Below are 23,384 nucleotides of genomic sequence, written 5' to 3'. Positions count from 1 at the left end.
ACTGGGGGTAAGGCATCAGGGAATTCTTCTTTTAAGTTCTTCAAGATGGTAACATTCAGCCAGTTGAAAATCACTGGCCTAAAAACAATCATTCTCAATCTTTTTTGGAATCACCTGGGGAATTAAAAAAAAAATACTGCTGCCTGAGTCTCTACCCCAGCTCTTCTTTTTTAATTGATCTGGGATGCAGCCTGAGCCTTGGGATTTTTTAAAGGATTGCATGAATAAAGGAATCCTACTTCAGATGATTGTGACATGCAGCCAGGACTGAGAGTCGCTGAAAATGTTTTGCCTCCTCAAATCTTATTACCATTTACCTAAAATTTCCCCAGAGCTGGGTACTTTCACCACCATCACATACTAGAAATTCCTTTCTAACTGGTTTTCTGTGAACAATGATTTATTTCCACTTCGATGTTTTACTAATACTAATATTTATTGAATACTTGGTCGGCCTGGTGGTGAGGGTTTTGCCTCTTTACCATCCTTTTGTTTTGCTTTGCTTACTGAATGGTTATGCTTTAAATCATCTTTCCTTAAAGAGAGACCCTGGGGCTTCCCCGGTGGCACAGTGGTTAAGAGACCGCCTGTCGATGTAGGGGACACAGAGCCTGTGCTCCGCAACAGGAGAGGCCACAACAGTGAGAGGCCCGCGTACCGCCAAAAAAAAAAAAAAAGAGACCCTGTAATTTCTAGAATCAATACTGTCTTCTAAGTTGTGGTTAATAGATATCATGTTTTATTCTGTTTCTGCTGGTTAGAAACTCAAGACAGGAAAAGAGAGGGAGAGAGAGAAAGGTTGGGGGGATCTTACAGAAAAAAAAAATTCTTCTGCTCTTAACACATTACCCTTAGTATTTGATTCTCTGTGGCTCTTGGCTGGGGTTATCTGGAAATGGATAGATTCAGTAATTCCAAGAGGAAAATTCCAAGAATACTTATGACTGCAACCTAAGGCAGCTGATTTTCCTTTTGCTTTTAATTAATGCATTTCTTTCATTTCCAACTAAAAAAAAAAAAGCCACTAATTTTTTCCCCCAAAAGTAACTTCCTCTGGAACAAATTATAATACTATTAAGCACAATGATATGACTTGTTTCAGGTAAAGGGGTTTTAGCTGAGAAGACTTAACAGGAAATATTCAGTTATTTTTACCTGTTTCACAGTTGTGCTTAACACTTCCTGTCAGGACCCTATGCTCACTCTTTACAAGACAGTACTGATAACGCACTACTACACAACCCTCCTCATGAAGAACAGTATTTTCAGAATTAAGGTTAAGAATGCATCCTACAGCTTTAGTTCCCAAAATTCCATTTGTTCCAAGCTTCATGAGATCTGAGAGCCATCAGGAGCTGTATCTTTAACTTTTAGACCTAGCGAGGTGTTTAATAAATGGTACTTAATTAATGTTGACTAGATGAATGAATGTACACACACGTCCGTATTTGCTTCACATAAGCCCACACCATAGGGAGACCAAGGCTCAGACAACTCTAAGAGTCAAGGAAGGCAAATGCCATCTTTACGATCTGAGATGTCTCCAATACTCCAGTCTTCTTTTCCCTACTTTTGTACCAGTTTTGATAAGAACACAGTTCAGTCTAATAAGGTCAGATGGTCCATCTCCTCACCCACCCACTTTCCTTCTTAAAATGGCCAAAGCAGCTATTCTGATCCTACCACAAAACACAAAACTACTTATAACAGAAACATAACTGTGGGAGGTATTCATCGATAAAATGTAGCCATGCAGATTCTATGATACATGTTGCCAGAAAATTTGGAGGCAGTTTTTCAAGGCCGATAAGCCCATTATGGGAAAGGACTTGGCTGGAAAAAGTGGTGGGTGAGACAGCACTGCAGGGAGGTCAGAGTTCAACCTGGGCCAACACACAGGACAGCACCTAGGTCACTTCTCTGTGCTTCAGTTTCCTCATCCTCAAATGAAGAGGTGGTGCTGCGTGATCTCCAGTGGTCCTCCTAACTCCGACACAGCCTGCATCTCTATATTTCTCTTCATATTATGGCTTACACAATCACTGTGGAAACACTTAAGGGCCGAGCAGGGAAGTCTACATATTTACTTTGAAGGATAAGAAAAGAATTGATTTTAAAATATTGTGAAATGTCAGGATTTAGGGTTTTGTTTTGTTCTGATTGGTATTAAATACAAATATTCCCCTGTATTTGCTGCTTCAGTTTTCATATAACATCAATTTTCCAAAGCAATATGGACTTGCATTATATTATTCTTTAAAATGTTGTATGAAGCCAGGTTGGGTAACATTTTTGTTTTGAGGCACAGGACTTGAATTACCAAGTGACACAGTTCAGTTTATAATATAAATAAGTTTTCCAGGAACCTGTTTTACATTAGAGACTGCTACAAAATTAAGATGAAATTGTTGTGAGATCACCAAATAGGCTTGAAACAAAGTTGATCCAACCTATTCACCTGTCTTGGAAATTAGCAAGCATCGCTACAGTTAGCTTGATGCCCACTAATGACCTGAGTCATGGTAATTAAAAAAGACTGGCTTGATTAGGTCCAGATCCTTGTGCTACATGGACCTTCACCCAATGAAAGCATTAGAAATTAACTTTATGACAACAAAATGAGAACCAACAATACAGAAATCATAAAAATATACCATAAATCAAAATCATTATCTATTAAATTACTTAGTTTTGAGCTGAGCTTTGGTTATTGAAGTAATTTAAAGGAACTAATAAATATGCAATCCACACTACACCTGCTTATAATCATAAAGAGAGCTTTAAAAATCCATTTTCAACATGAAGAGATTGTTTGTGCCTTATTCCCAAACAATAATACCCAAACACTGAAGCAAAAAAGTCAGCTATGTATTTATCTATTGGTGACCAACAACAGAACTTTAGTGCTTTCAGGAGTCAGGTCATTTTCACCCTTATTTTACAAAGCTAAACCAAGACTTCTGTTATCAGAAGGAGCAATCTGCTGCTAGGCTCTGCCCAAACTTCAAGCACCTGCTTTCTCTGGTCTGGAGGCAGATGGTACATCATAAAAATAAAAGTCACGGGGAAAATGCACAGAAAGATATTCCCTTTAAAACCCTTTAGGAGGTTCTTTTTTTCCTAAAATCGAATGCTATAAATATACATGTTTATGTTAATATCTTAGCTTAGAATTTGGGAACTGATTCAGGGGCATTAAAAAAGTTTCCTTGGGCTTCCCTGGTGGCGCAGTGGTTGAGAGTCCGCCTGCCGATGCAGGGGACACGGGTTCGTGCCCCGGTCTGGGAGGATCCCACATGCCGCGGAGCGGCTGGGCCCGTGAGCCATGGCCACTGAGCCTGTGCTCCGGAGCCTGTGCTCCGCAAGGGGAGAGGCCACAACAGTGAGAGGCCCGCCTAACCGCAAAAAAAAAAAAAAAAAAAAAAAAAAAAAAAAAAAAAAAAAAAAGTTTCCTTAGTCTGATTCATATTCATGTGTTCACATATTTCCATAGAATGGGGAAACAGGCTTTACTTTAGCTGATTAGCACCTAAGGCAGGCCAGAACAGGAATTTTGGAATTCTAACAAATATCCTGAGTGAAAGCAGCTGCCATCCTTATCCTTCAATATTACTGCTAACTGTACCTCCATTAAGTTGTCTTATAGTAACTGAGACACCGCTTAATAGGTGTCTGAATCAGCTCAGGCTGCTATAACAAAAGAGCACAGATGGAGTTGCTGAAACAACAGGAGTTTACTTCTCACAGTTCTGGAGGCTGGTGAGTCCAAGATCAAGGTGCCAGCCAATTTGGTTCCCCCATGAGCCTCCTCTTCCTGGCTGGCAGACAGTGCCTTCTCACTATGTTCTCAGATGGTAGAGAGAGAGCAACCTCTGATCTCTCTTCTTCTTCTCATAAGAACATTGATCCCAACATGGAGGTCCCACCTCATGATCTCATCTGAACTAATTTCCTCCCAAAGGCCCCGCCTCCAAATAGCATCACACGGGGCTTAGGGCTTCAGCGTATGAATTTTGGAGGGACACAAACATTCAGACCATAACAGTGGAATAACCTCATTTATATTTGTGGGATTTGTATAGATGAGCTAGGCTCATAATATGCTTTTCCACAATAATTAGGTAGGGTGGTGTTTCTCAAACTTTAGGTGCATCAGAATCCCCTGAAGCTTGTTAAACACAGATCTCTTGGCCCGACCCCCAGGGATTCTGATTTAGTAGGTCTGTGCGGGGACCTAAGGATTTGCATTTGTAACAAGCTGCCAGGTGATGCTGACGCTATCTGTTTGAGAACCACTGATGCAGGGGTTCCCTTTGGAATGTTCGTATCAGTTATGATTCTTTGGGCCTGTATTGGCTTCTCAGTAATACTTGTTTTATGCTGAACATATTTGAAATGTGTCAGTTTGCTTATACGCAGATGTTGCAGTTACATACAAAGATGCTCAATAGCAGATGGATAGATCTGCTGGGGCGAGGCTGCTTCTTTGTGCTGTGAGCACCCAGGGAGAGTCAATGAATGCAGTATGTCTCATTAGCTAATTGTGACTTCACAAGTCACCAAGATTTACAAGAGTGTCTGCTGACATCTTATCCTTACTGATTTTTTTTTTTTTTTTTTTTTTTTTTTTTTTTGGCGGTACGCGGGCCTCTCACTGTTGTGGCCTCTCCCGTTGCGGAGCACAGGCTCCGGACGCGCAGGCCCAGCGGCCATGGCTCACGGGCCCAGCCGCTCCGCGGCACATGGGATCCCCCCAGACCGGGGCACGAACCCGTATCCCCTGCATCAGCAGGCGGACCCTCAACCACTGCGCCACCAGGGAGGCCCCCTTACTGATTTTTAATCTTAGAATTTAGATCTAGTCTTTAAAGTTGCTGGATTCTGCTATCTTACATCTACAAGCACATTGCAATTGTTTGAACTAATATCAAATTTTGACAAATTTAATATGAAGCATTTGAGCAATGCTTACTATATATGTTCATCTCATGTGTCCTATAATCATACTTGGCTAAATTTTAAAGCATGGCCTTGTCATGAAACAGCATAATTTTAAGATTTACTTCAAGTACACTTTGGAATGTAAACATACCTTATTTAGCTTTACAAAATATCCCAGTCCAGCTTCCAAGGGATTTGTATCACAGTTCATCTAAAAGGGAAAACACACATTTTAAATCTTAGATGAGTGCAAATTGTTTTAATAACATCACTTTCATATATACTTTTTAGGGAAGAGAACACTTTTTCACTATGAATATAGATTCTGAAAAAGGAAAATTGTGGACTGGCGTCAAAGTAATTTTTTTAAATCTAAAATTCAAATGTAGCCTTTCAGCAAATACTGTTATTTCAATAGCAAATTGGAAACTAAAATTCACAGTTTGTTTCCAAGGCTCTCTTTGTATAATAAACATCTGAGGGATACCACAACAATGATGTCTTCCCAGAAACAAGACTTTCAGAAGCTTTTATCTAATAATTTTACATAAATAGGTTTTGAAAAGGTATTAAGTAATTTACTTATCTTACAATCATCCAGAAATTGGGATAAGTAGAGGATAAAGCAGGTGATAGGAAAATGGCTTCTACAGAGTTCAGGAGAGGGAAAAGGAAAAATAGAGATTGAATCTCAATCTTTTAAAATTGGTTGAGTTATTACAATATAGTTCAAGGGGAACTAAAGCCACTATTTGGGACTAGAACTGAGTTTTGTTTGCTTGTTTATTTTGTTGTCGTCGGTCTCTTTTGCTCCAGGAGAACTGGTCTAAACCTCATAAAAAGTAGCCAAACTTAAAAAAAAAGACGATACAGCCCTCGTATGAACTGCATGAGCAATATAAACTTGTTTTACATAACATAAAATTTCGGCCTCATATTTCCTAAACCATTTGAGCACCTCTAAAATTATTTTTTACCTGCTCAAAGTTTCAGAATTCCAGGAAAAAAATGGAAACAAAGCCCAGATGCTTGATTGATGTATTAACACTAGAGGGCGTGCTGGCACTGCTGGGAAATCGGAGGGACGGGGGATGGAGAAAACCATTTCAGAGGAGGGGTCCGAGGGAAAAGGCAGGGAGGCGCAGAAACGCCTGACCTCAAAGCCTGCTTCAGCTGCTTCATCCCTTGTGGAGTGTGGAGGCAGAGCCGTCCTCTTCTACTTTTCTCCCTGCAGCAGCCTCTGCTAAGAACCCCACCCACACCCAGCTTGTAGGCTGAGAACCCTTATAACACCGCACCTCTCCTGCAAAACAGTGAATTGCCCCAGGGCCCTTGTTCTTTCAGGGGCTCCAGGAGGCTGCCCTCTCCACCTCAAAGCCCACTTGTTTCTGCCCCTGGTCTAGCTGTTCAAGGGACCCTGCCTGCACTTTCAAACCCACTCTGCCCTCAAATTTATTGTTATATCCTAGGCACTTTGTAGACTATCTAATCTCGACAATAACTCTGGAGGAGAAAGACTGGCCCTATCTTATAGAGAAGTAAACAGACTCTAGAGGGTTACGGCCACACAGTTAGTATGTGGTGGAGGATACATATGAACCCAAGAGACCCTACCCTGAAGTAAGTACATCTTTTACCACTGTCCCTTATCTCACCTCCCAGGCCTAAAACCTTAACGTCTTCCAAGGAAACAACTAGCAAATCTGAAAAAATTAAGGGGTCTGAAAATAGCCTGCCATATTGGAGATAAAACAGAGAACAGAGCCACTTTTGTGTAATCTGGATCAACTTGTTTATTATTTCTTAGTGTGATTGTGTTTCGAACAGGGATTGTGTGTAGAACTGCCAACCCTTTGCCCAAGAATCACCAATAATACCTCCTTCAGGGAGAGCTGAGAAGGTAGATGAGATCATGCCTATGAAAATGGTGTGTAACTACACAAATAGAAACCCTGAGTTCCCATTATTAATGGTGGGAGTGGGCTGGACCAACACATCCCAGACCACCAACCGCCCCCACCCCCGTCAGAAAGACCCCTTTGGTTGCTACTTCCCCAAAAGATGCGGGATAAGAAAGAACTGAGGATGGGCAATGTGACAGAGGAGAATGAAGAATTTGAAAGGTAGTCCTCAAGTCCCGTGGGGTAGGCAGGCTCCCTTGGGATAGCCACAGCTCTGCACACAGTCAGAGACAGATGTCCAGGACTCTCTGCTAAGCAGGAGGAATTAGGGCAGAATAAACATTATGTCATAATTCCACTGAATCTGCAACTGGGAAATTGAGGAGAAAAACCTCTTTCCCTAATTAAATAAAACTTCGGGGAATTCCCAGGTGGTCCAGTGGTTAGGGCTCTGCGCTTCCACTGCAGAGGGCATGGGTTTGATCCCTGGTCTGGGGAACTAAGATCTCGCATGCTGCACGGCATGGCCAAAACAAAAAAAAAATTTTTTTTCTTATAATACGTACTTTCTCTTACAGCCAGAGCCAATGTTAACGCAGTTAAAACTAACCCTTATATAAAAATCAGATACCATACACGTAAAATTTTAATAAAGATGCTAGCATTTCAAACCTCTGATCCCCAGGCTCTGAAAGCTTTCTCCAGTCTTAAGGCATTCATGGCATAGGTTCCAAAATTGTCAATTCCCTCTTTCTGGCCTGCATTCATGATGACGTCATAAAGTGCCGCAGAATCTTCTCGTCTGTGGTACAGCTCCCAACCCAGCTCACCTGAAATACACGCACAAGTACCCACCAGAGTAAGAATGATGATCATTGAGTCTAATGTGCATTAGCTAAAACACATCAATAAATGGAGAGATTCCATTGTTGAGTTTTAAAAGACCAGTTCAGAAAAAGGTTGCAACCAAACCCCACTGCAAAGGAGCCTGCCATATCACAGATGCTTTTGTGCCCCATCCTGTCCCCCACACAGAGGGTAGCATCTAGGACATCTCATGACACAGAAAGACTGTGATGCAGGAGTTACTCTTGCCCCTTGACCTCCGCTTCATAATGTTAAGTGAGGAATTAGCATGGCAGAGTTTATCAAGAAAAGGGGTTCAAGGTTTAGACACCTCAACCCCCAATTCCTTGGCCCCAAATCACAAGGCTTAAAGATAAAGGCAACTGATGACAATTATTCAAATGGTCTTCGCTGTGGGATAGTCATAGTCTCTAATGCTCCCCACTCCCCCCTTCTTCCCCATTTGGTCATTTCATTCACCATTAGAGCTGTGGGCAAAAAACAAAGAAAATGACACCCAACCCAAAGAGTCTGCTTATTTTTTATTCTGCTTATGTTTTATTCTGGTCACCATTTTGCCAAGGTTGGGCAGAGGAAGGATGGTGAAAAGGGACAGCGGAAGCCCAGGGAAGAGCTATGGCTTTTATACTGTGTGTTCGCCTCATTCCTCATGTCAAGGGCTGATGGTGAGGTGCTTCTCCAGGACAAACATCAGAACGTGAGCAACATGTAATTGAGTGAATGCCTGGGCACCCAGTACGCCTTCTGTGAAAGGACAGGGAATCTAGAGGGAGTTAGAAGTGAGCCCAGAGCACCAATGGGGAGCATTCATTCATCCCTGTTTCCAAATATCTACTATGTGCAATGTTAGCTGCATAGCAAGTCTTCCCTAATGCACTTAGAGTCAGAAAGAAAGAAGATCGGTGGTAATGCTTTAAGAGCGGTGCCTGATACATTCACAATGTTCTCTATGGGAAACTCTATCAATGGGAGACCACTTTGAATGTTCCCAAACAGAATCAGCTGGCCTGAATATTCTGTCAACCCTTCCAACTATTCCAACAGCCATCTTCTTCCCACTTTCTTACCTACCTTTCCAAATGGTAGGCAGCTAGCTATGAGCCTGGAACAATTGGAAATCTGTGGAAGGACTCTCAGACTGGGAGTGAATAAACAGAATTGTCAGAAGAGTCAGGCAGGAGAAATCTTTCTCCAAAGTTAAAATGACCAAAGTGAATGTGTGTGTGTGTGCTGTGTATATGTGCATCATGCACACATTTCTGGTAACTGCTTTTAAATTTTAGAGCCTTATTCTAGGTTGTTTTCCAATTCTTACCAGTATAAGATATCCTGATAGCAGTGACAGGAATGTTGGAAACCTTTAAAGACTTGGTCTGAAGAAACTTGAAAACATCATCACTAAGATCTTCAGAGGTCAGTTTCTGAAGGACCTTTCTTGCATGTGGCCCTGCGACGCCAAGGACTCCAAGCTCATCTGTTATGTTTTTAATTTCAACATCATATCCACCTTTGACAGCCTCTTCTTCAATCCATCTGCATTTGAGATTCATAAACATCGTGTTAAATCTTGCTTGAATAATGCATGTTGGTAACATTATTTCTCGGAAGAAATGCTCTGTGTCTAGAATTGCCAGAAAGTCCCTAGAATATCATTTCATATAATCACCTAATTTTTAAAGTTGAGGAAACTGAGTCCCAGAGATGTTAAATGATCCTCTTTAAACTACCCACTTAAATGTGTGGGCAATTTTTCACAGTACAGAAGGACCCTTCCGTTTAAACAAGCTCTGCCACACGATTCTTTCAAATAGTGACAGCCCTATTGCATTTAAACTGATGATTCAATCTTGGGAAAATTTTCTCTAATACCTGTACACAGGAGGCATGCTTGTGCTGCTAAAGGTTAATAATGCGCCTGCCACCAGACACATACTTGCTTTGACAATGACAAGGAAAAGATTAAAACTCTAAAGACTAGTTTCAATTTCTGAGTCTTGATGAGTTACTGGAACACAGTTATAGGGCTTGTTTATAATTTATTGAGCAGTCCCTGGAGCTACACAAGTCTATCAGAAAATGATCATCTGGATTGACACAAAGCTAAGCTACTAAGATGGCTCCCAATGCACCTTGGATTGGAGGATATAATTTGCATCATTTTACAACTAGAGTGAGAATCTGTCAGAGTAAGATGTTTATTAAACAACAATATTCCAAATATTTTTGAAATACTGAAGATTAGAGATTTTAGAGTAGACTAAATAGTAGACTAAACCTTCGTGTGAAGGATTGACTTGGGAGGTCAATGATTTAGATGCAGCTTTGTGGCACAAAGCATGAAAAAGGAAGAAGAAAAACCAGGGAGGCAGTTCACTAAAGTGGACCAAACGTGGGCATCAGAATCAACAAGGCTGGCTTGAGCAGGTTACTTTAACCCAAACTTCATTTTCCTCACCTGAAATTGGGAATAATATATACCTGGCAGATATATCTATTAAAAGAATTTATTGAGATAATGTGTAATAATGGTTTTGACATATTGGTGATGCCTAACAAATGGGAGTTAATATTATTAAAACCAGTAAACCCCATGGATGGATTACCTTTGGGAGGGGGATGGTCATAGGGGCCCTTCAAATAATTTCCTCTAAGAGACATGAAGTTTATTTAAAACAATAAGATTTTAAGAATTAAAGTTGTACTTTCAATTACTGGTGAACAAACAAACAAACAAAAATACCTTGGTGCAAGATTGGGTCAATATATAATCCATGTAAAATTTTCTTACTAGGTGTACACTTACCTAAGATCATGAAGTTCTGATCCAGAACCAGTTATTAATAGAAACTCCCCAGGAGACTGGTGAGAAACTGTCAACTCAGCATATACTTGACCTTTTGGTGTTAACATGTGACTTATATTTGTAAAACCCACCTACACAAGAGAATTTTAAATTACCTCAGGATGAAATAAAAATCTTATGTGTCCTTTTAACACCACATGGAAATAAAAATGTGGGTGTCAACAATGAAAAACATCTGAATGCTATCATTTATATCAATTGTGTGAACTATCTGTAAACCTAAACCCATTAATTTTGAAGTTTTCAGTTTAAATGACCATTATAATTACTTGTCATAAAAATTACACTTCAGCCAATTTGGGGGCTCCCATTTACACAACTAAACAAAGTCATAAGGTCCTTAGATGATAATTCATTTAACAAAAATTTAAATTTGAAAATTAGCTAGAATACCCTTGGTTAGTTGAAGGGTTCTGGTGTTCATACAGAAATCATTAGGTGAATTGAAATAACATATTGGTTTTTTTGAAAACGAGAGGTAGAGAATTAAGTAGGCCAGAATCCTGGACCTTGTACCCCTATAAGGTTATTTACCTTGGGAATGACATTTGCAAAGAGATGGTCCAACAATCTAATGGAGTCTTGGCCTTTGATGTTAAACTTGCCAAATGGTGACAGGTCAATCACCCCTACTCTTTGCATAACCTGTTTATACTCAGAGCCCACAGCATCAAACCAGTTTGTGCGGCGAAAACTTGGCCTGAAACACAATGTTTGTCATAAAACAAGAGTTATTCATTTTCAAAAAATTACAGAATAAAGATATTTTAATACACCCTATTTGCCTAGAAAATTTCATTTGGGGGGAAAGTGCCACCTGTGCTACAAATCATACATATATATTGGAATCTGATTTTTTAAGTTACTCATCTATCCCTTGACCCATTTCATAGTGAATGAAGTATTGATTAAGTAGAAAATAAGATAGGCCATGTGGGTTCTCAGATCTGGAAAAGAGCTTAGAAGTTAACCAATCCTGTAGTTTTCAACCTTGGTTACATATTAGAATCACCAGGGGGAGCATTTTAAAAATACTAATTTGGGGGCATAATTAAACCAGAATATATGAGGGGTAGAGCTATCTTGTCTGTTGTTTCTCAAACATTTATGCAAATACATCACTTGTACTTGTTAAGATACCGATTCTGATGCAGCAGGTCTGCGGAGGGGCCCTAGATTCTGCACTCTAACAGGCTTCATGCTGATCCACCTGGAGTAAGCAAGGATCTGGTCCAACATCTTCAATTTTTAGAGAAAAGGCACAAAGTGACTTCCAAGGTCTTTGCATTAGTTAATGACAGAGCTGGGCCTGGAACAAAGGTCTCCTAACTCATTATGCAGGGTCGTTTCTAGTTTACAGAGTGGACTGTTAATGTGGTATTTTAACTTCAGAGCAGGATGCTAAGTCTGCAAAATGAGTCTTCAGTGGTTTAATTATTAAAATAGTAGAAGAAATAGACCAGGTCCAAATAGCATAAGGTGAAGAATAGATCTGGCATTTATCTGAGTTATTTAGGAAACACCAAACCGGTATTTTGCCCCCAGGTAATCTCCACTGGCTGACTACAGAGTCCAAATTCATTAATCAACAACTGGCCCTCTACTATACTTTGGACCTTTTAGATCTGATCTTAAAGTAGACATTAAAACCTGTTTAAATAAGCAAAATGACAGGTCAAAAAAAAAAGAGAGAGAGAGATAATTGGACTTCCTGGTGGTGCAGTGGTTAAGAACCCATCTGCCAATGCAGGGGACACGGGTTCCAATCCCTGGTCTGGGAAGATCCCACATGCCGCGGAGGAACTAAGCCCGTGCGCCACAGCTACCGAGCCTGCACTCTAGAGCTCGCATGCCACAACTACTGAAGCCCATGTGTGTAGAGCCCGTGCTCCGCAACAAGAGAAGCCACCGCAATGAGAAGCCCGCACACCGCAACAAAGAGTAGCCCCCACTCGCCGCAACCAGAGAAAGCCCATGCGAAGCAATGAAGACCAAACACAGCTGAGAAAGAAAAAGTAGAACTTAACGTGAAAAGGAAACTTTGTTTTCTCTTGGTTTATGGATTCTCATGAGAAAAAAATATATAATCACTATTAATCCCAAGTACAACAATAGTATGCAATCCAAGTATAATGGCAACAGCTTTAGAGGAATTCAGAGAATTGTTTTAGTGATGTGCTTTACGTTTTAGCTCAAACTAAAATAGTAAATTACCTTTTCCCCTAATTTATTAGCAGTGCATATAATTTGCATGATTCAATGCACACACACTAGAAAGCAGTTGCTTTGAGCTATTCCTTGACAAATAGAAAATCCATATTTCCATACTGTTTCCATACCATGTGACTTGGCCAGGCATCCTAAACCAGGACAAACCTTTAGGAGCCAACTGAAGCCATGTGGGGATTTGGAGAGGGTGGGGAAGGTTCTCTGAGCAACTGGAAAGTGCCAAGCAGAGGCTTCATCTGGGCTGGTTGTAGGTCTTGCGAGGCCACATGGGTCCTAGATGTGGGCCAATGTCACGTGGAATAAACTAAGGCCTGCACTGCACAAAAAGTGATTTTTGTGGGAAAAGGCTCAATGCTCTTTGGAATGGGGTGGAGTGACGGGGTGGGAGGGGGACATGGCACTTCTCTGGGGTCCCTCCATTCCACCCCCAAATTTCATTCTGCGGTGAGAGTGACAGGCAGGTTAAGTCACTCACTTACCTGTACCCAGTGTCCTGGCCTGGTTGATAGAACCAGTGTGGCTGCTCCCAGCCTGCATGGAACCCCATGGAACACTTGGACTCCAGGGTTTTATAAAGCCCACTGACTCGCTGAGTTGGCCTCCCGGCAAACCGTTCTTCTTTAGGGTAACCAACTGAAAAAGGAAAATCGGTGCTCTGAATAGCATAGAACCAAAACTATAAAATATTTTGAAGGGATTCAGAAAATAGAAAACACAGCACTTAAAGTCTAGAAGCATATATATATATATATATATAAATATAATATATATATGTATATATTATATGTATAATATATATGTATGTATAATATATATACATATATATGCATTAAATTTATGTTTTAAAAAAACCCAAAGCTGTCATTTATATTGATCATCAAAGGGTAAAATAAAAATACATTTAAAAGTTAAAATCACTTATGCATTCCTCACATTAAAGATATATATTCATATAGGCTCCTTTTTGTGTCTTAGAAGCACATGCTTTTTAGACTCCCTAACCATTCCCCCACGATACACAGAATAAAAAGCTTCTAAAGGCAGAAGTGATGTAAGTCATTTCTGAACACACTTCATAGACAACAGTAAATTTGCACTTTACCCATATTGTTGAATCCATATGACTCTCTTGCTTTGACCTCGGTGTACTGAGTTGTTGTCCACTTGCCATAGCGATTGGGATCCAATTCTATCAGATCAAAAGGAGGTTCTCCATGCAGGATCCAGTCACTGAGATATTTCCCTACCCCACCAGCATGGATTATGCCATACCTTTCAAATACAGAAATAAATACCCTGTTACTAACACATATTGTTTTCCAACAATGAAACATGTCCATATATTTAACAAGTCCTCAAAGCTACGGTGTTCTGTGCTATTGCTATTCAGAACACACAATCAACATAATCTTTATGCTATCATTTTTTTTTCCTCAAAAAAAAATGTTTAGGCATCGAAATTAAATGTGCCTGACTTGATAGCTAGTTTCTTTCCACAGTTTCAAGAGCTGTCTATCTGCAAAACAGTCTACGGCTCTTAGCTAGTAAGGATGCTTTAGGAAAATGGAGGAGAGGAAGTACACAGGCAGATGTGGTTGGTGCCTTATCAGCCCTCTTGAGCTATGATTATCCTCACTAATAGGAACTTTGCAGGAGAAATATGTGCACTGTAGAGTGGCACACCCATCTCTTCTCAGACTCAGTTTGGTTCAGGTTCCCATAGCAATGACCTCTGCACAAGGATCTTGGGCCATTATTGTAGAAGCATTCAGACAAAGAGGCATTCACGCAAGGACTTGTGGGAAAGAGGAGGAAGAAACAATGGCTCCTGTATTTTGCAATTTGGGTCACTTGGTGGGGAGGGTTGGCTTGTTTTCTATTTCCACATGAGGATGCTTTAAAACCAAGAACAGGACTGTGGCAAATAATTTCATACCAGATGAAGGGATCACAGTTTAACGTCGCCCATGGGCAGTCCTACCCATTCATTCTTGTGGATAAAGGAAAGTTTTGATGAAGGACTTTACTGTGGGTTCGTCTGTGGTTTAAGTCAAGAGAAGCTTCTGAGGAACTGGATGAGCAGGGAGTCACCGGTAGAGGACCAGGAAAAGGAGCTACATGAGCAGACCCCAAAATGCAAGAAATTCTAGTACCTCAGATGAAGCTACTTAGCCAGCATCGCAGCTTCTAAGAGCATGGGAGGACCTTAGCAAAGACTGGAAATGTTAACTAACTTTTTCTACAAGATACCAGTTTTTCTACTTTATAAAAATGAATGCTTATATTTGTTATAAGGATATTTCTCAAGCAGAATAAAAAGACAGCAATTTATACTTCTCTGGATAGTTTTAAAAAGAGACATGGCTCATCCAAATCACCCACAAACAATCTCATTAAGTTTCAAGAAAGCAAAAAAAAAAAAAAAAAAAAATTAAATACATGCTTAAAATAATTGTGAAATATATGCTTAAAATGTTTATTCACTTAAACAGTCCCAATGTATGATATACAACACTTGCCATTTTTGAGAGCTAGAGATACTGTTTATAAGACTTGAAACTATTTAAAGTTCTTCTGATATTCACTGAGTACTCACGATTTACCAAGCATTGTTGCCTTCTAACATGTACCAGGTGATTTATTCTTTAGCAACTCTATTTTACCAATGAGAAAATCAGCCTGCACTCAGGGGTTAAATAAGGTCACACAGCAGATTCAGGATACAAACTCAGTCTTCTGCCCCCAGTATACACTCCCTGTTATTGGACTTTACTTCTTCAATGGTTCTCAATCTTTTTTCACCCAAGACACACATAACAGAATTTACATCCTTGGCAGACTCCTTGGGCATAAGTAGGGTTGTGCTTCGGTTTCCTGTGGTCTCACTGCTACACCATCATGTTCTTTCCAATAAATGGGGCAGAGTGCTGTTATTTGAGGATAATACTGAATCAAATCTATTTTTAAAAACTAGATTTCTACAAACTTCAGCTCTATAATCATTATTAAGTTATATGTAAAATCCCATACAACTGAATGTTATGAAACATCTATTGAGAGCCCCTGGTGTAGTGGTTGAAAGTGTAAAAGCATAGAGTAAGAGGGATCTGGGTAGGATTTTGGTTCTGCCACTACCAGCTGTGTGACCTTGGGCAAGTGGTGTAACCACCCTGAGCTTTAGTCTCCACATGTGCACACTTTATGGTGCTGGTGGAGAAGTAATTGACATGGCATTTAAAAGCACATAGTAGGCAAGCAGTACATGGTGGCTATGGGTCCTTGTATAACCAACAACAGAGTATGTCTCTGCCCAATGGATAAGATTTTCATAAGGAAGTAACGTGTGAAGTGGAAGTGAAAGGGAACTTGAAGAGGAAAGAAGAGTGAGGCTCTTCTTCTAGGTCTAGCATTAATCAGTAGAACCTACTTCTTCTACATGGCCCAGCTGCTATGCTTTTTGAGTGTTTGTGTATGCTTTTTTTTTTTTTTTTTTTTTTTTTTTGCGGTACACAGGCCTCTCACTGTTGTAGCCTCTCCCGTTGGGGAGCACAGGCTCTGGACGTGCAGGCTCAGTGGCCATGGCTCACGGGCCCAGCCGCTCTGCAGCATGTGGGATCTTCCCAGACCGGGGCACGAACCCATGTCCCCTGCTTCGGCAGGCGGACTCTCAACCACTGTGCCACCAGGGAAGCCCGTGTGTATGCTTTTTTATGATAACTGTGAAACTGTCTCTCCTCTCTTTAAATTTGCTGTTTATAATCTGTTGTAAGCCAGGATAACTAGATTCAATTCAATCCAACTCATTAAACATTTGGGGAGCATTGTGTTAGTCACGTAGAAGCAGAAGAACGTATTAGATTTGGTATAAAAGTAAAACAGCTTTGACTGAGGGTATTCTGTGAGTAAGGTAAATGAGCACTGGCATATATGTAGACAGTTTGCAAATACCTATTCTCTCGACTGGTTGGACTAGAATAACAGACAATGCTGAAATGCTAATCCTTGGGCCCCTCTCCAGACTACTGAATCAGAATCAATAGGAGGGGTGTCTGGGAATCTGTTTGTTGGTTGGTTTTCCAATTCCACACACCTTTCATGGATTCTAGTGATAACTAATAAGAATTTCACAGATAAGATGCAAAGGAGGATGAAACACGTGTAAGTGACTAACCACAAAGTTGAGATTCTGCTTTTTAACAAGCCCTGGTGCTCAGCCAGATATGGAAATCACTGGCCTTCAGAACCATGGGATGGATCACTGATATAAATTGGGAGGGGTAGCCGATGTGAGGATTCCACCATGTTACATAAGAAATATCTTAGCAATCCCAACTTTTAAATAACAAGAAGGCCTTTTGGGGTCAGACCAAATTGGTCAGAGAGAGTGTGGCACTTTGTCTACCCGGACCTGTTATCTTCCCCATTCACTTCGTGACGTCTACAACCTGGGAAAATTACCCAAAGCAATCAAAGCAGGAGTCCAACATCAGCCCCATACAAGTAGATAATTTCTAGGTGATAAGTAACTAGTGTTCTAAAGAAAGCAACTTCCTAATTTCCTTAGTGACAGGTGTTCTATTAAAATATAAATATCATGAGGCCAGGAACACTGTCTGTTCTTGTTCACAGATAAAGAGCAATGATCTGCAAATATGTGTTGACTAAATCAATAATTCAGTGATTAAGCTAATTGCAGAATCAAAAAGAATAAAATGTTTAGGAATAAATTTAGCAAAAGAAGTACAAAACTTACACTCTGATAACTACGAATCATTATTGAGAGAAATTTTAATTGAAAGTCCTAAACAAATGGAAAGACATCCTTTGTTCATGAATCGGAAGACTCAATATTAAGATGACAATACTCCCCAAGTTGATCTACAGATTCAATGCAATCCCTACCAAAATCCTAGGTGGCTACTTTGAAAAAATTGACAAGCTGGTCCTAAATTTTACACAAAAATTTAAGAAGCCCAGAATAACCAAAACAATACTGAAAAAGAACAAAGTTGGAGGATTCACACTTCCCAGTTTCAGAACTTACTGCAAAGCTACAGTAATCAAGGCAGCATGGTACTGGCATAAGGACAGACGTATAGATCAATGGAATAAAGCTGAGAGTCTAGGAATAGATCCATACATATATGATGAATTGATTTTGACAAGGATGCTGCGGTACAATAAAAAAAATAAATATTCGGTCTTTGTCCCCAGTTCCTGGCACAGAGCTCCTAAAACCTTTGGAATTTATATTATTTTGTATGCTAACAGATAGCTCCATGGAAGGGGGGCAGGGGAACTAGATAGCTTCAGACTAGGGGCTGGTCACCATAAGTTCAATCACCAATGGTCAATGATTTAATCAATTGTGCCTGTGTAATGAAACTTTCACGAAAACTCCTAAACAACAGTGTTCAAAGAGCCTTTGGGTTGGTGAACCCATTGATCTACTAGGAAGATGGTGCACCAGAGAGGGCATGGAAGCTCTGCACCAAACCCCTCCCTCCCATACCTTGCTCTGTGCATCTCTTCCATTTGGACGTTCCTGAGTTGTATTCTATAGAATAAATAGGTAAAAGTAAGTAGGGTTTTCCTGAGTTCTGTGATTATTCTACTGAATTATCAAACCTGAGGAGGGGGGTGCAGGAACCTCCAAATGTGTAGCCATTCAGTCAGAATTACAGGTGATCCCTGGAAGTGAGGACATCTGAAATTGGCATCTGAAGTGAGGACAGTTTTATGGGACTGACTCCTTAACTAGTGGGGTCTGCACTAACTCTGGGAGTTAGCAGCAGAATTGAATTGAACTGTTGGATAGTCAGTTGGTGTCAGAGAATTGGAGAATTAAATGTCAGAAATGGTGTCAGAAAAAAGACATCATAGATGCCAACACATTTCAATGAGTAAAGAATAGTGTTTCAACAATTGGTGCTGGGACAATTGGCTATCCTTAAATGAATCAAGCTGGGTGCTTACCTCACAGCACATACAAAAATTAACTCAGAATTGATTAAAGACCTAAACGTAAGAGTTAAAATTAGGGACTTCCCTGGTGGTCCAGTGGTTAAGACTTCGCCTTCCAATGCAGGGGATGTGGGTTCAATCCCTGGTCGGGGAGCTAAGATCCCACATGCCTCAAGGCCAAAAAACCAAAACATAAAACTGAAGCAATACTGTAACAAATTCAATAAAGACTTTTAAAAAAATGATCCACATCAAAAAAATATATATTTAAAAGAAAAGAGTTAAAACTATAAAACTCTCAGAAGAAAACACAGGTATAAATCTTCATTAACTTGGATTAAACAATGGTTCCTTATATATGATATCAAAACTACATTCAAAAGAAGAAAAAAATTCACATTCTGGACTTCATCAAAATTAAAAACTTGTGTGCTTCAATGGCTATGATCAAGAAAATGAAAAACCCACAGAATGGGAAAAAATCGCAAATCATGTATGGGATAAGGGTTTTGTATCTAGAATATATAAAGAACTCCTACAACTTAACAATAAAAAGACAAATAATCCAATTTCTTAAATGGGCAAAGTATACAAATAGACTTTTCTCCAAAGAAGATATATAAGTGATGTACAAGAGAAACACTCCCACATGAACATGGCTACATATGGACTCTATAGGGGATTTCCTAGGCCCTCAGTTACATTATACCTTCCAGCTTCCTATCTTCATCTGGTTTTCTCCCTCTGGATGTCCCAAAGACCTAAACTTAACACTGTCAAAAATGGAACTCATTATTTTTCCAATTATTTCTTCCTTTGGCCCCAGCGTCCAACCAGGAGTCAAGTAAGAAAGGTTGCCATCATTTGCTATTTTTCTCTCTCCTTAAGACCTAATGCAATCAATCACCAAATCTAAATAATTTTGTTTCCTATCTCTCAGTGCCCACTGCTGCTTCCTTAGTTCAGACCCCAGCCTCTCTACTGTATTGGAAGAACAGCACCCCAACCAGCCTTGTGACTCTGATGAGACTTACTGCCTTGTTCTCAGCTGTAGCCCAGTGCCCAGAACTAGACCTGGTACAAAGCTGGCCAATCATCAAATATCAGTTGAATAAATGGCCAAATAAAATGGGGAAGAAAAGTAAAATATTAGAAACTGTGATATGATAGTAAGGTAGGCTTGACGTTAATATTCACCAAATTAATGGAAGAAATATTAGAGATGAAACATCAAATGGGTAATGGAACCATAAATAGTAAGCAACCAGAGGAACCATAAAGAAACAAAAATCATGTTGAACAAACATGAATTATGGTGAAAACTGCACGAGGCATATTACACATTTGATATTTTGATTTATCTTTGTCACATTGTGTTATGAAAACATCCTTGCAAAAGTGGGGCAAATTGACCTATCTGAACATTCACAACGTGAAAGGAAACATAAATAATGAAAACGGCAGGAAATATGCAAAGAGAAAATTCCAGGAAATCATTGCCCTTCTGTGTCCAAATCTTTTAAACCTATACAAGTCAAAGTTTTAAGACAAAATTTTTTTTTTTTTTTTTTTGTGGTACGCGGGCCTCTCACTGTTGTGGCCTCTCCTGTTGCGGAGCACAGGCTCTGGACGCGCAGGCTCAGCGGCCATGGCTCACGGGTCCAGCCGCTCCGCGGCATGTGGGATCTTCCCAGACCAGGGCACGAACCCGTGTCCCCTGCTTCGGCAGGCGGACTCTCAACCACTGCGCCACCAGGGAAGCCCAGACTAAAATTTTTTATTCCTCACATTTCATTGGTCATAAAAGGGAGAAGACTCTCTGCCTCTCTCCCATTTTCCATTCTTGGCCTGAGATAATGGGATACGACTTCTCTAAACTACATAACTCTATGATAAATGTTGAATTACATAGAGATACTCACCCAAAGCCTATAGCCACCCAGTAGTTTCTGACCCCCTGATGGGGCCCTACCATAGGCAGAATATCAGGAGAATAGGTGATAGGACCATTGACGATATTGATGATGTCAGCCTTCTTCAAGACTGGAACCATTTCCATGGCAGCCTCGACGTGTTCCATGATTCGGTCTAGGTCAGACTCAAAGAGCTCCCTTCCAAAACCTGAAGAGAAATGCCATTGTGGTCAGGATGCCACAGCTGCCCTGACGTGTGCTCCAAAGTGATTTAAATCTCTGAATCGGCTTACATTTAAAGATGGCCCGTTAGGAAGGTATTGTACTTTCTTTTTAAAGTCTAAACTTGATATTTACTATCAACAGATGAGTACTGTTATATTGGTATACTATATTACTGAGAAGAATAATGTTATTTCCTGAAACAATAAACCATGAAAGTTAACCTTTTTAATAGAAAATTTTAATTTATGCATATTAGCACTTTCCAGCATTTAGGCCGATCACAATTTTAAAAAACAAACAATAATAATTTGGTTTGTCAAGAGAGGTCTTTTATCCTTCAATTAACCATAGAAGTCTGCTTCATCCTCTCAGGTGAGGGCAAATGGGAGTTTGCAAAGTCATGTCAGGACAGTGGGGATAAATGAAAAACCACTTTAGCATCTAGGATGATGAATTCCAGACACCTTTTAACTCTTAGCGGGGAAGGATGGCATGGAGGCTTCATTCCTCTAGCCCTCTTCTATAAACATCTGAGGGCTGGAATTCTGTGAAAAGAGTCAGGGTCTTGGAGCACAGTCATCTTCTCAGTCATAAAAGGCACTGGGATTGAAGGCAGGGCTATGGATGAGCTTCTAAAAGAATATCGCCACCAATCCCAGGGATGCTCCCGCACAGCAGCCAGCCAGCTCCTTCTTGTCCCTCCTGTGGACTGCATGTCAGGTCAGGGAGGCCTGCAGATCACTAGGGTTAGACCAGGGCATGTGGACGCCCAGGGCCAGCCAACAATCTGGCTCTTCCTCCAACTGGAATTATTTAAATATTTGTTCAATAAATATTATTAAATATTTGTTCAAATATTTATGTGGAGGAGAGATTGCCAGCATGGGGGAAGAACAGAGAAGGAGACTCCCAGGTGGCAGATTAGCCCTCCCTCTGGGATCGGGAGCTATTCCCCTCAGGCCCGAATGTGCGGAGCCGACCCAGCAAAACCAAAGCCCTCAGTTGACTGGCCCAACTTCTGTGGAAGGTGGTTTATCATTTGTAGTAATGTGGGCACAGATGTTCTTTGAAGAGTAGGAGGGAGGGATTCATTCCCTAGCCTAAGTAGCTTATCAAAGTATAATTCTAGAAAGCACAATTACCTCCATTTCTTTATATTCCCTATAATATTTGTTTGCCAATGACATTTTAGCTCCTTTTTTTTTTTTTTTTTGCGGTACGCGGGCCTCTCACTGTTGTGGCCTCTCCCACTGCGGAGCACAGGTTCCGGACGCGCAGGCTCCGCGGCCATGGCTCACGGGCCCAGCCGCTCCGCGGCATGTGGGATCTTCCCGGACCGGAGCACGAACCCGTGTCCCCTGCATCGGCAGGCGGACTCTCAACCACTGCGCCACCAGGGAAGCCCTTAGCTCCTTTTATAGATTAAAACCTGAGATACCTCCTTAGGTGAACCAACCCTTCATCTGGCTCTGCAGAAATGTTTCATGAAAAACAAAAACAGGTCCTTCTCTCCCTTACAGATCTTGAAAGAGAAACTATGGTACCTCCTGAGTTAGCACTGAGGCCTAAGACTTTTCCACATCCATTTATGCAGCACAGGAGGGCTTCAGTTTGCAGTACCAACTTATCCTGCTCTGCTATAGACTTTGAGGCTTTCATTCTTAACAGGCTGGATGTCCTATCTCTGCTACCTGTTGTGTTTCCAACTGTCAAAGAACAAGAGCAGCTATATCCAAATCTAGAAACTAGACCAAGTAAGCAGGGGAATAAGGAGAAAAGGGGGATGCAGGAGGTTGGTGTGGGCAGGTAACAATTACCTGGGGCCTTCCAAAGCAGCAGGGAGCATCTTTTTCAGCTTTCCCACCACCAATTCTCTTTCCTTATCCCCTGTTGTGATTGTTCAAAGGGATATGAGAACAGAATTTACCTCGAATCCCTCACTTCCAATGTCCCAGGTATCTGATAGTCTATTATTATGGTGTCATCTTATTCTACAGCCAGCCCAGAGTTACAAGGAAGATAAAATAGATGTGTCTGCACACACTTCTATTTGCTGAACCCACCTGGAGGAACTCCACTGGTGACCCATGAGTCCTGAACTTTCATTTTCTCTTGACTTTCATATGGACCAAACAAAAGCCCATCCCTTTCCTGTCGGAGGTAATAAGATCCTTCCAGGTCACGGAGCACCGGGAGTTCTTGCTTTAAAGCTTTCACTTCAGGGATGGTCGATGTGACAACATACTGATGCTGAACTGGAATGAGAGGATGTTCTAGTCCAATCATCTTACCTACTTCACGAGCCCAAAACCCTGAAATAAAAAAATCATTTAAAAATGTCACCACATATAAAAACATACCACAGATGACATTGATACAGCAATTTCAATTAAAATAAAATATTTAGAATACTTCAGTGCTCATGGCAAAGTCTAAAGAATGTCCTAACAATGCAAATGAACTTATCTACAGAGCAGAAAC

General features: G+C 40.6%; 1 protein-coding gene across 1 annotated transcript in view; it reads right to left on the bottom strand.

Annotated features, from left to right (window-relative positions):
- The window catches only part of DMGDH (dimethylglycine dehydrogenase), a gene marked incomplete at both ends in the record, with an annotated part of 60,244 nt that overhangs the window by 16,938 nt on the left and 19,922 nt on the right, over positions 1-23,384 (bottom strand). Inside the window, 9 exons of the mRNA XM_079703954.1 lie at positions 5,093-5,152; positions 7,515-7,672; positions 9,025-9,242; positions 10,513-10,643; positions 11,107-11,272; positions 13,281-13,434; positions 13,904-14,073; positions 20,688-20,886; positions 22,967-23,215. Of these exons, the coding sequence (XP_079560080.1) occupies positions 5,093-5,152; positions 7,515-7,672; positions 9,025-9,242; positions 10,513-10,643; positions 11,107-11,272; positions 13,281-13,434; positions 13,904-14,073; positions 20,688-20,886; positions 22,967-23,215 (1,505 nt within the window). The remainder of the gene's footprint in view (positions 1-5,092; positions 5,153-7,514; positions 7,673-9,024; positions 9,243-10,512; positions 10,644-11,106; positions 11,273-13,280; positions 13,435-13,903; positions 14,074-20,687; positions 20,887-22,966; positions 23,216-23,384) is intronic.

This window comes from Hyperoodon ampullatus, assembly GCF_949752795.1.
Source record: "Hyperoodon ampullatus genome assembly, chromosome: 4".
NCBI lineage: Eukaryota > Metazoa > Chordata > Mammalia > Artiodactyla > Ziphiidae > Hyperoodon > Hyperoodon ampullatus.
This window is presented reverse-complemented; position numbering and strand designations above follow the sequence as displayed.